The following is a 13,577-nucleotide window of genomic DNA, read 5'->3' as shown; positions in this document are numbered from 1 at the left end:
GGGATAGTTAGGCCGTTAGGTTTCGATCTTGAATTGAGAGGTTCATTGTACATGACATGCACACGTTACGGGCCACATGACACTTCAAGTTCAGGGTTTAAATTTAGGGGCACAATTGAATCTGCCTGAGTCCCCCCCACCTCTATTCATCCAGGGATAATTTTCTTTTGCAGAATTAGCTTTACGTCACACTTCTGTCATATCTGATTATCAAACCTTTTATTTCCGCCCCATCGTCTATCTTGTATAATTTCAACCTAAAGGTTGGTTAATTTCCTGTTATCAGTTTAGAAATTGTAGAACTTCTGAAGCCTAGGTTCCAGAAGTTTCCCAAATTATTGCGAGTCTAGATGCAGCCGTATTGGAATTCGTGACGTAACATTATCCAGTTTCCCGACCTTTATATTAACTTTAAAAGTTGTACCGGTTCATATTTCTCGTGTTTCCTGGGTAAGCAGCTGTTCAACTTCACGTTTGCTCTCTTTTCGTTCCAAATTTTGTCACGTTTGGTTCGTTAGATAAAATTAGCGCTGAATTAAAGTTATTCTTCATCTTCTGACGCCTGACGTGAACGGTTAAATTTCAAATTTATAAATATAGCATTTTATCTGTAATTTATTCTGGAGGATGATTGTATTATTGTAATCCTATTTTTGTATTACAACGCGAATCGTATTGTTATTTATGAAGATGGAATGGGAGTGCCAAGAGTTAATCGAATTTCAATTTCTTTATTAACATCCATAACGTAATTCTTTCCATAGCTTAAACTATAGTTTAAACTATAGTTTAATAAGACAAGTTGGAGAAAAATTGAGCTAAACGCTTCTTTGGTGAGTTAGATGTTTTACGATTTACTAATTGTTATCTCTGCACATGCAATCATGTTTCGTGATTTCAGTTCTATACAGCAATTACAGAGGAATAGTATATCCATCTTATATTGCAGAATTTATTTTATAATACTGTCTTAAAAGGTGACGATTCCACAAATCTTAAACGCTCTATCTCTTTAGGAACAAACAAGGGCTTCTATTTACAACACGTTACACAAGTTCATCATCAGAATTGTAGCTATTATATTTATCATCATATCAACAAAGTTCATTTTTTAATTGAATTATTTACTCAACTGAATAGTGAATTTTGATGATAAACATTTTCAGGAGAAGTTGTATGATAGCTACGGAGTGATTGATCTGTTATACATAGAACTACTTTGGGATCCCGGATAGCAGTAGCTAAATCGATAACTGTGAGTTTGAGTAATATAACAACAGAAACACGTGACATTGCTATAGCAGTTCGGCGACTTGATGTTATTATAGCAACAAACGTACTATAGCAACACTTCACAGTTGTATTATGTTTCTATAGTAACAGGCGCTAACAAATTAATTCTGTAAGAAATTACATTACTAATCGAATCATGCCCCAAAATCATGAATTTTCGCCAATTTCCTTTTAAACAAAACATATTTCAGATATAATGATGAATACCACAGCAATCCTTTCTCACCTCAAGAGGAATAACACACAAGGGAACACGGTGTGCCTCCTCTCAAACCACCTCTATCAAACAATCGCACAGGTTAACTTGCTTATTGATTGTTAATAACGTCATACAATAACGTTACGTCATATTATTAATTTCATTTCCTCTCAAACTATCCTAACCAAACTATCTCAACTAAACTAGACTGTACAAGTTAACTTTATTTATGCGATAATTCATTCAATTTCTAGTCACTGCCTCACGCAACTTCATAATATCACGTGACGTCGTGCTATCACGTGACGTAACATTTGTCACACTAGGTATGGTCTGAACTACCTGGAGTAAAGCTGGTGTACGAGCCACTATCAAACTACAACAAGGAATTCCTGACTCTGCTCACTACTCTGGGCATCACTATCAAGTGCAGCAACCAGGTTATAACACTGCAACTGTCACGTGACGTCATCACACTTTTAGTTGACGTCATCATATTTTCACGTGAGCTGCCAGACATCTAGAACCTAAAAAATGAAGCTATTTGAATGTCATCAAGTTATCTTCATGCTATCCTTTAGCAATAGCATTGTTGAAAATTGGGGTCGTTCCTACAATTAAGAAACCATTTAGTGTTTAAATATATCGCAAAATGTGGTTAATTCTAGCTTGCAGGAGTAACATAAGGTTTTATTCGAGGATTTGGACGAGGTATTGATTGGTTGTGAAATATTAGATTAATTAATGAAAATTCAAAAGATTGCAGGTAACATCGAATTACTCAATATCATTGGCAAAGTTCTTAGCTTCAGCAAACAGGTTGCCAAGCATAGTGAAGTATGTAGAGTATAAAGAACACAGATCATACAGCTGTGTTCTACCTCTAGAACTCCTTCTCTTCTTAGAGGGAGTATCACCAACACTTAACCGATCTATAGGATAATCTGTTATAACCTGATCTTCCTTCGTAACTCTGGAATACTCTTGGACATTGAGTTTTGGTTGATTCTCATTTGTTTCAAAACCTATGTATAAATAGCCCTCTGCCATGTTCTCCGTTTCTGTGTGCTTGACTGGCACGAAGGCTGCAGCTCTGCTGTGATAGCCCTCCGCCATGTTCTCCGTTTCTGTGTGCTTGACTGGCACGAAGGCTGCAGCTCTGGTGTGATAGCCCTCCGCCATGTTCTCCGTTTCTGTGTGCTTGACTGGCACGAAGGATGCAGCTCTGGTGTGATAGCCCTCCGCCATGTTCTCCGTTTCTGTGTGCTTGACTGGCACGAAGGATGCAGCTCTGGTGTGATAGCCCTCCGCCATGTTCTCCGTTTCTGTGTGCTTGACTGGCACGAAGGATGCAGCTCTGCTGTGATAGCCCTCCGCCATGTTCTCCGTTTCTGTGTGCTTGACTGGCACGAAGGCTGCAGCTCTGGTGTGATAGCCCTCCGCCATGTTCTCCGTTTCTGTGTGCTTGACTGGCACGAAGGATGCAGCTCTGGTGTGATAGCCCTCCGCCATGTTCTCCGTTTCTGTGTGCTTGACTGGCACGAAGGCTGCAGCTCTGCTGTGATAGCCCTCCGCCATGTTCTCCCTTTCTGTGTGCTTGACTGGCACGAAGGCTGCAGCTCTGCTGTGATAGCCCTCCGCCATGTTCTCCCTTTCTGTGTGCTTGACTGGCACGAAGGCTGCAGCTCTGCTGTGATAGCCCTCCGCCATGTTCTCCCTTTCTGTGTGCTTGACTGGCACGAAGGATGCAGCTCTGCTGTGATAGCCCTCCGCCATGTTCTCCGTTTCTGTGTGCTTGACTGGCACGAAGGATGCAGCTCTGCTGTGATAGCCCTCCGCCATGTTCTCCCTTTCTGTGTGCTTGACTGGCACGAAGGATGCAGCTCTGCTGTGATAGCCCTCCGCCATGTTCTCCGTTTCTGTGTGCTTGACTGGCACGAAGGATGCAGCTCTGCTGTGATAGCCCTCCGCCATGTTCTCCGTTTCTGTGTGCTTGACTGGCACGAAGGATGCAGCTCTGCTGTGATAGCCCTCCGCCATGTTCTCCCTTTCTGTGTGCTTGACTGGCACGAAGGATGCAGCTCTGCTGTGATAGCCCTCCGCCATGTTCTCCGTTTCTGTGTGCTTGACTGGCACGAAGGATGCAGCTCTGCTGTGATAGCCCTCCGCCATGTTCTCCGTTTCTGTGTGCTTGACTGGCACGAAGGATGCAGCTCTGCTGTGATAGCCCTCCGCCATGTTCTCCCTTTCTGTGTGCTTGACTGGCACGAAGGATGCAGCTCTGCTGTGATAGCCCTCCGCCATGTTCTCCGTTTCTGTGTGCTTGACTGGCACGAAGGATGCAGCTCTGCTGTGATAGCCCTCCGCCATGTTCTCCGTTTCTGTGTGCTTGACTGGCACGAAGGATGCAGCTCTGCTGTGATAGCCCTCCGCCATGTTCTCCCTTTCTGTGTGCTTGACTGGCACGAAGGATGCAGCTCTGCTGTGATAGCCCTCCGCCATGTTCTCCCTTTCTGTGTGCTTGACTGGCACGAAGGATGCAGCTCTACTGTGATAGCCCTCTGCCATGTTCTCCGTTTCTGTGTGCTTGACTGGCACGAAGGATGCAGCTCTGCTGTGATAGCCCTCCGCCATGTTCTCCGTTTCTGTGTGCTTGACTGGCACGAAGGATGCAGCTCTGCTGTGATAGCCCTCTGCCATGTTCTCCCTTTCTGTGTGCTTGACTGGCACGAAGGATGCAGCTCTACTGTGATAGCCCTCTGCCATGTTCTCCGTTTCTGTGTGCTTGACTGGCACGAAGGCTGCAGCTCTGGTGTGATAGCCCTCCGCCATGTTCTCCGTTTCTGTGTGCTTGACTGGCACGAAGGCTGCAGCTCTACTGTGATAGCCCTCCGCCATGTTCTCCGTTTCTGTGTGCTTGACTGGCACGAAGGATGCAGCTCTACTGTGATAGCCCTCCGCCATGTTCTCCGTTTCTGTGTGCTTGACTGGCACGAAGGCTGCAGCTCTGCTGTGATAGCCCTCCGCCATGTTCTCCGTTTCTGTGTGCTTGACTGGCACGAAGGATGCAGCTCTGGTGTGATAGCCCTCCGCCATGTTCTCCGTTTCTGTGTGCTTGACTGGCACGAAGGATGCAGCTCTACTTCGTTGCACTACTCGAGTGAGGGACTCCTTAGTTGGAAGTTTATCTTTCACTTCTTGTGAAGAGTCTGTCAGGACTTCTAAAACCAAGTTCTGAGGCGCCAACAGGGGGTGTTCTTCAGCCTTTCTCTAGAGCGCGGTCATGACGTCTCGTCTCTGTGGGTCAGCTAGGTCAGCATCATGGTTGTGAGGTTTAGATCCAAGGGAGAGCGTGTTATCTGCCAGGTCAAGGTAGCAGTGACAAGGGCACTTGGTGGGAAGGTTGTTCTTGCAGCAGCGCCAAGCTGATGTGAGGATAGTATCACGTGGTCTCTTCCTGGAGTATATGTAGCCGTCAGTATCCACTAGTTGCTGGCTGCCTCTCTGACCAGCGATAAATCTTGAAAAGGCAGGCATGACAAACGAAGTCGATACTGTATTAATACGACTACCGGACATCTAAGAACATCAATTTAACCTAATGGAATGTCATCAAGTAATTAGCGTGCTAGCTTGCAGCACCGTGGGAAATTGGATAAGCTCTGGAATATTATAAAAATTAATTGGATAAGCTCTGAAATATTATACAAATTAATTATCTACGAAATTGGATAAGCTCTGGAATATTATAAAAATTAATTATATACGAATTATGCACAATAATACATAATTATATACGAATTATGCACAATAATACAACTAAGAACCGTCTAAGATGTCCTACTGTAATCATTTAGCTTCCGTTCATATTGTAAGATTCGGTTAATTATATGATATATATATATATATATATATGAGTTAACTTTTAGTTTGAGAATCTGGCTGCTAGATTTTTAATTGAACCTGCCGATCTAACCCATTTATACTTCATCGACTAATTAACATGCAAGTTTGCTGCACCGTGAGAAATTATAGTAGCTCTGACATTCATGATGATGAACCAATTAATATGAATTGTATACAACTAGGAACTAACAGAGAAATAGAGACTTTTTTAGTGTCCATGTATGTTGTATGTATATATCATAGTAAATTAAGAGAGACATAATTAGGTCACGTCCCGTATCACGCTGTCACGTGACGTCATAGGTACTCTTTTACGTGACGCCATGCTTTTTCACGTGAAAAAAAACGTAGTGATTTCAATACTGTCTCGCATTTCATCTATCGTCTGATTTTCTTGTTCCCATACCCTTCTCATAGGATGACGTCACAGCAGCCCACGTGACGTCATACTATCCCACATGACGTCACAGTATCCCACGTGACGTCATGCTATCCCACATGACGTCACAGCATCCCACCTGACGTCGTACTATTCCACATGACGTGAACTAAACCCTTACTTTACCCCTCAGGAGTTGCTGGAAAATCTGACCCGTAAACAGAACGTTGTAATCGGAACTGAAAACCTCACGTCCTCCTTCATCAGAAACGCTTATACGAGAGGCTACAACAATTTCGCCGCGTCAGGAGAATCATGCGATGTCATCAAATTAACCAACATACTTGGGAACAACTTTAGGTGAGTCATAATTATCAAGTATCGAAGATTTGGCGACAATTAAGCACAAACATTGGATTGGAAAACAAAACCTTGTTTAATTGAAATCTAATTTTTATAGTCTTATCATTGTTGTATCTGATGACTGATCCATCGTGGTATTCAGGCTTACTGAACAGTTCTCAAAAGAAGAAGGAACAGATACAATCGTAAAGGAGGTCCTTTCAGTTTCTGGTCGTCCTGCTCGGGAAATATGTTTGGGAGTCCTTGAAAGTGAGTACTTATATTGAGTGACAATAATTAACATTGGCATGAAAAATTCTATCATAATGTGATGTAAAAAATTCTCGAACCTAAATTATTCTAATTTCTAAATGTCCATCTACTCAGCCCTAACGGAGATCCGAGCTTTAAAAAACTCGTTCATGGAATTGAAACGGAATCTACCGGCTGATACAGTCCTCAATGTTGAATTGGGACAAGAGCTATTCCAGTCTACTTCCCTCATTGCTACTAAAATCATCGTCACGAAAAACCAGGTTGGTTTACTTATTTTAAGTATTTATAATTTTGATTGTTTTACTTTCCCCATCAAAATAATTTTAAGAATAATTTCAATAATTGCAAATCGCAGGATTATTACATTTGGCGCTGTTTATTTTTTGGAGGAATTTTTTAAATTAAATTTGTGTTCAACCAATGACTTTATAATAAAGGAAGCTACAAATCACATGTCACGTTTTAAACCTGATCCGCATGCGGAAATGGTACTTTAGGATTTGAAGCTGTCTGGGCTGAGGATACAGAATATGAACTGGTAGTTGACACAGTATCACAAGGTGGGCTGGTGCAGTGCTATTGCCATGTAGATTGTAGACCTTGTGATAAACACTAAACAGCACATGACTTGAAATTTAATTAACGGCCATATCATTCAACAGCAGTAGAATAAAACTGGAATAGGAAATGCAACAGATGGGTTGTACGCAGCCCAAATGAACTCGGATAGGAATTTGAATTTTTTGCGTTTTATAATAAACCTTCTGCGGACATAATTTGTTAAAATTTATCTTAAATCGTTTATTAAGGACGGTCAGACCAGATACGATATTGACATGTCAATGTTTGAAGAGTTTGCAAGCTATCTTGACACAGGACACAACTTTACTGTTCATTCTCAACACGAAGATAGGACAATGTTCAGCTCTGTTTACGGTATGTTGTCATTTGTTCGTCTGCTGTTCTGGGAGGCGCAATACCGATATGCTAATTCAAATTGCTAATTGCTAATAGTATATCTATATAATATGTAGCCATTAAACGTAAAATTTCTTTTGTCAGTGGCGGGTATAACCTTTTCAATTATTAATATCAATATTAGTCGGTAGACGGGTACTTTTACTTTTATTCAGCCTTTTTGGCCGAATTAGGATAGATCGAAGCACATAAAGGATATGTTTTCTAATATTATTGATATGAACATATCCAGGCAACACAGGAGATGAAGATGATCTGATCCTAAAAGGAAACGTTGGTGAACTAGATGTCGGGGACTGGTTACTGATTGGTAACGTGGGTCAGGCTGATTGCAGGGGACTCGATATCATATTGCTAGACAAGGATTACAGGTCTGTAAATTAACAGTGATTATAGGATCAAAAAATATGCTTCACTTCCCCTGCCACCAGAATCAGTATTTATTATCTACATAGTGTAAGATTCAAGGTTATGACTCCAAATTCCTTCAGAGTGGTCACCAAAAGAAGACCCAGCAACTCCATCTCCAACTCGCTGGATCAGGACACCAACCTTCTTACCGTTTCAGCTTAACTCGCCTTTACATCACCAGTTACTAGGTCCTCGTTATATTCGCCTCATTATTACTCAAACGTATAACGCTACGATCTAGTTTCTATCTTATCACAATAATTAAGCTTTAGATTTTTAGGGTTATTAGTTTCTTCTAGAATTGTTCTTGGAATTAGGTATAAAAAGCCTGTTGACCTAGTGGTTGTAAAATTAATAATGTCTTTACTTTAACTCGATTATACCAAAAACGGAAATAGAGAAGGAACGTTTTCTATTAACTTATAGTGTGCATGTTGATTTTCCAGATTTACGTTTAGTTATATTTATAAAAAGACTGCTGTGGTATATTCAGTAATAACTGGACGATATATTGGGCCTGGGGTTGTTCACATATTACGTAGGTAATCAGCCGAGGGGGGGGGGGGAGTTCCCGAATGATTACGGTTGATCACGGGGAGGGAGGGGGTAAAAATTGCTAAAACATTGATTACGTAATTAGTAATATGTGAACGACCTAATTTTTAGTTGTATGATCCTGATTCCTATCCGATCGAATCTCAGACTGACTAAAAGTAAAAAGGTTGATTAGATTTACTAACAAATTATTGATCCAAGGGATCGTTCATATAATATATCAAAGGAGAAGGAATTTGTTCCGTTCGGTACCACATTTATTGGGGGTGGGTTGCCGATTCTAACTACTACCTAGAACTTACAATCGCGTCGGATGGAGGGAATCTAAAATATACGCGACAATTGTTGCCGACTAGGAACCGACCGGATTGGGGTTTTGGCTGCCGGACCGGATTCAGCCGGATTTGGATCTCAAATCCGGCAAGCCGGATTTTGCCGGACCGGAACCGGTGGTTTCAGAGTGAAATAAAAGGCAGCCGGATTTTGCCGGATGTTGCCGGAAAATTTCCTTCCTTTCCACGCCTAATCTTCATCGAGCACTTCTTGCAGCTTGCATAAGGGATCCCATTTTCTTCTGAGTAGAACAACCAGACGGACGATGTTTTAGATTTACTACTATTCGACTCGACTTAGGGCGGCTTCAACGTCCGAACAGATATAGTTTTTTTACAAATCTTCCTATCTACTACTAGACATTGCTTAAACAAGCAGTACGTAGCAGACAGAATGTAACACGAGTAGACACGAGTCACGACACTAGACGAGTAATAATCAGAAATGATATCTAATTGGCATATGCCGCCAGACCCCGGCCCTGATTGAGCGCGTTTGTGCGAATTACCTTTTTTTTTATGCAAGTCTGAGTATCATTGGGTCACGTGACTTACAACCAGAGGTGCTTAATAAGGTTGTTCGTAAGCAGGCACTGTCTAGTATAGTACTAATCACCGTCTGGCGTCTAGAGCTGAGTCACATGATTGCAGTAATGAGCTAATTAAACCCTGAACACGTGACCTTCATATTTCGTATTTCATAATCAGAAGATTAAATACTGCCAATTTTGCGATTATAGCCGGGGGCTAGCCCAGGGAGGTGGCCCAAAATATTTTCCGGTTTTTTCTAAGTCCGCACCTACCCCTCGATACACTATTCTGTATTCTGGACTCAAGGTTTCCCCCGGTAATGCGATCTCGGAAGCCAGGCCTCCCCTTTGCAACACGAGCTCGGAAGCGGGAGCTCTCGATACAGGAGGTACGTCTCGAGAACGACTCGGACCGAAAACTTTTAAGTTAAAATTTTTCGAAGTTTTTCTGAAAACCACTTTTTACCACGATTCAGGCTACCCTGTTCATTATTAGCCGTAAATATTTTTTCGGTTTTTCGAAGTCCCCACCTACCCCTCGATACACAATTTTGGACTCGAGGTTTCCCCTGGTAATGTGATCACGGAAGGCAGGCCTCCCCTTTGCAACACGAGCTCGGAAGCGGGAGCTCTCGATACAGGAGGTACGTCTCGAGAACGACTCGGACCGAAAAACTTCTAAGTCAAAATTTTTCAAAGTTTTTCTGAAAACCACTTTTTTCCACGATTCAGGCTACCCTGTTCATTATTAGCCGAAAATATTTTTTTGGTTTTTCGAAGTCCGCACATACCCATCGATACACAATTCTGGACTCGAGGTTTCCCCCGGTAATGTGATCTTGGAAGGCAGGCCTCCATTTTGCAACACGAGCTCGGAAGCGGGAGCTCTCGAGACAGGAGGTACGTCTCGAGAACGACTCGGACCGAAAAACTTCTAAGTCAAAATTTTTTTAAAGTTTTTCTTAAAACCACTTTTTTTCCACGATTCAGGCTACCCTGTTCATTATTAGCCGAAAATATTTTTTTGATTTTTTTTTTTCGGTAAAAAAAACTGAAATCCGGCAAAAATCCGGCAAATTTTTTTCCAGCCGGAGCCGGAACCGGAACCGGATTTTGAAGCTCCGGATATCCAGCCGGAACCGGATTCAGCCGGATTTCCGGTCAGTTCCTATTGCCGACGTAATATAAATATGTGAACGAGCCCTAATCATAATCATATAAATTCTATCTTACTAAAACGGATTAAACGGATTAAATTAAACGGATTAAACGATTCAAAAGTCAAATTACAATGGTAATGTCTGACCAGATATAAAAAATTAAATTTACCCAAAAGTCATAAAATATATAATATATACAATGAACCCTGTAAATCTTAAGAGTGAGATTCAAAATACTTAATAATTTAACTGAACTTTTCTGAAAGTGTTCCGAGTCATAGATTATAATTTGGCAATATTGTTAATGTTAGGAATTTGTTTGGAGGACGCTTTAGGGAATCTTCGTTCATGAGCTTTGGTAAGGAACCTTCCTAGGTCTCCGATGGTTGAAGGGTGTGCGAAGATCTGTCCAATGTCAGAGAAGAGTAATGTTTTACTTTGTTGGGACAAACAGTGGCGGAGATCTTCATAGAGAGGGCAAGTACGCAATACATGAAGTTCATCTTCGATGATTGGATCAGGGAAAGGAAGCTCTAGAAGAAGATCGAGTGACTCCGCATCTGTAGTGGAACAGTGTTTGCATGCCCTATTCGAAAGTTTATGTCGATGCATGCCATGTCTTCCAGTTTCGATGTTGTATTGATGCGAGCTTGTTCTAAGTTGCGCAAGTCTCCTAGTCTGCTGTGGCCGTAGGCTGATCGACAGGTATGTTTCGCAACCGAAGCTTGCCTTGATGAGGTTGTAGAATCCTAGTTTTCTGTTGAGTTTTCGCTCTTTGTTCCATTGTTGAACGAAAAGGGTTTTCATAGCTTCGCTGATTTCGAGCGGGTTTGAGATATCACTTCCTCCTGTCAGTTGTTTCACTGTGTTCTTGGTGGATTCCAGCCGGGAGAACCATAACAGATTCAGATCCCTCTGCTCGGCGTAAGCGTGCCTTACTAAAGAAGAGCATCCCTCTTTGTCAAGTCCCTCCAACCTCCCGAGGTAGCTATAGACTTGGGACGTAAGCTCGATGGCAAGCGGGTATCTTCCAGTGTCACCCCACACAGCGGTGTTTGAAGTCGATTTGTTGACATTCATAGTCCATTTCATAAATGATAGGTGAACTTTCTCCAGGGGGTCTTTTGCTGTATCCTGAGTAGCCGGATAACTCCCCGAAGCAAAGATAGACATGAAATTTGTCATGGGAAGCCAGATCTGACACCCGTAGGATAGAACAGGAACAATCAGAGTGTCGAAAAGCTTAAACACAGTTGTCTTCCGGAGGTATCGAAGGTCAAGCATACTCTTGAGAGAGAAGTAGCTCCGGAGCCCTTTTTGTCTAAGCTTTATCTGGGCAAGTTTTAAAGATCCCGTGAGTGTGAACGTAATTCCAAGATATGTGTACTCACGCACTGATGGCAAGGTCATTTCCCCGTAGACAAAATTAGTACTGTCCTTGAGCACCCGTCCTGCCCGGTTAAACACCATAATTGCTGTTTTTGATATGTTAACCGATAACCCCCACTCTTGACAGTAGGTATGTAAAACTTCTAACATTCTTTGAAGACTCTCTTGATCGAGAGCCAGCAGAATCAGGTCATCGGCCCAGAGGAGGTGGGTTACTCTAGTACTTTTCAGTAAGTATAGTATACTATATATAGTATACTATATATAAAGCGAGACGATATATATTTATCCGTGCCATTTTACTGACACCACGGCATCAACTTTAACGCGAATTTCCGCAAAAACCGTAAAAGATATACAACTGAAAATTTTTTGACTGGGTCAAATGCTTTAATGGCCTTCAAATCAGCATGAAAAAATAAAAGATTGGCCAAGAAATAGGAGTTTTAGAGCCCAAAATTTGGTACCCCAAGTGGTGTCAAAAACGCGAATTAAATAGGTAATAAGTATTTTAGTCTCTTGAGTCTTGACACCATTTTAGGGTTATACGGGAATTAAACGGAATTAAACGGAATTAAACGTAAAGTTGTCGGAGATGGCACTAACACCATCGACTCGACTATACATGAATGAATAACATACCTAGAGTAAGTAAAATTCGAGGGTTCCTGCTAGTTAATATAACCTGTTATAAGATTACTGCGTTCTAACTCGGCGGAATTTGTTCAATCTTGACCATTTTAAATTGCATACATGCAATAACAATTGATTTCATAAGTCATTAAGACTTAACTTTTTCATCCAGCAGTTATTTCTGCAAGATATGAATATATTTTAGTATTTAAACTATAAGCACTGTTGACTGGGTTGTGATATTTCTGATTTTTTAACCTAGGTTGGGTGTTTTCCCTCGGATTTATAGACAATGATCAAAGTATGTATTGATTATCCGATATTCAAAACAAAAAAGTCTTGGTGTATATATTTTTGTGAAATAACTGTCTGATAACACAGAATACTAACAATTAGTCACAGCTGATTTATTTTAGTGTTTTCATAGTGTGTCATGAAGCAGCATAGCAAAATGACTACGGCCTGTGAGCGCGGCCTCTTTTCGATTAATTAGTGTCACAAAATAGTTTTCCTACCACCAAGTTGGATTTGCTTGACGGTTTAATCACATCCCTCTTTGGCACGGTGCTAACAACGACCAGGTCGGGTTCATTGAGAGATAATCAGCTATTTTCATCCCCTCTCACTGCTTGACAATAGTAATAGAGGGTGTTCACAGCACCACTGAGTAGATTAACATGATTAACAGGTGACCTCATCTCCGTACCAAAAACCCTGACATTCTGAACTTCTCATGTGTTCGTGCTACTAAGTACCAGTTACCGGCCCGTGTACTTGATCCAAGGTATTTGTTACGATATAAAAATTATAACCCAATTACCTGAAGTCACGGCTCACTATCTAAACAACGATCATCTACTCAATTGATTTCGGTTGAATTATGTGTATAAGCAGTATAGCTGTCAAATGCCGTGATCACAATACAAACATTCAACGAGAATAATTATAAATACACAAAAACTAAAAAATCATTGACAATTTTGGAGATACTTGATTATATAGTGATTATAGGAAAATCTTAAGAATTTTGTAGACTTGGGAGCTTCGGTCAGATACACCTAATTTTATAACTAAATCGGAATGCTTCACTCTATAAATATCTTATTATGTTCCAAATTTGCTAGTTATTGCCGACAGGAGATTCTATATCCCTGATTTGGAGAGAGGGAAGCTTTTATAATGAGATCAAGCAGT

General features: G+C 41.3%; 1 protein-coding gene across 1 annotated transcript; it reads left to right on the top strand.

Moving 5' to 3' along the window:
* The first annotated feature begins 762 nt into the window (after positions 1–762).
* On the top strand, positions 763–8,561 carry LOC134821765 (uncharacterized). The gene is made up of 10 exons (XM_063832515.1): positions 763–833; positions 1,167–1,255; positions 1,485–1,591; positions 1,819–1,932; positions 5,971–6,137; positions 6,283–6,389; positions 6,507–6,655; positions 7,205–7,331; positions 7,606–7,744; positions 7,865–8,561. The coding sequence occupies exons 3-10, from the start codon at positions 1,490–1,492 to the stop codon at positions 7,944–7,946; spliced, it is 987 nt and encodes a 328-aa protein (XP_063688585.1). The 5' UTR covers positions 763–833; positions 1,167–1,255; positions 1,485–1,489; the 3' UTR covers positions 7,947–8,561.
* The last annotated feature ends 5,016 nt before the right edge of the window (positions 8,562–13,577 follow it).

This window comes from Bolinopsis microptera, chromosome 10 (genome assembly GCF_026151205.1).
Source record: "Bolinopsis microptera isolate Bmic1 chromosome 10, MBARI_Bmic_1.0, whole genome shotgun sequence".
Taxonomy (NCBI): Eukaryota; Metazoa; Ctenophora; class Tentaculata; order Lobata; family Bolinopsidae; genus Bolinopsis; species Bolinopsis microptera.
This window is presented reverse-complemented; position numbering and strand designations above follow the sequence as displayed.

Bases quoted from the DNA above. Each gene is read 5' to 3' on its own strand.
- LOC134821765 (XM_063832515.1), top strand. From the start codon at position 1,490: ATGATGAATACCACAGCAATCCTTTCTCACCTCAAGAGGAATAACACA. The intron at 6,656-7,204 runs GTTGGTTTACTT...TCGTTTATTAAG, and splicing joins TCATCGTCACGAAAAACCAG to GACGGTCAGACCAGATACGA. The intron at 7,332-7,605 runs GTATGTTGTCAT...GAACATATCCAG, and splicing joins AATGTTCAGCTCTGTTTACG to GCAACACAGGAGATGAAGAT.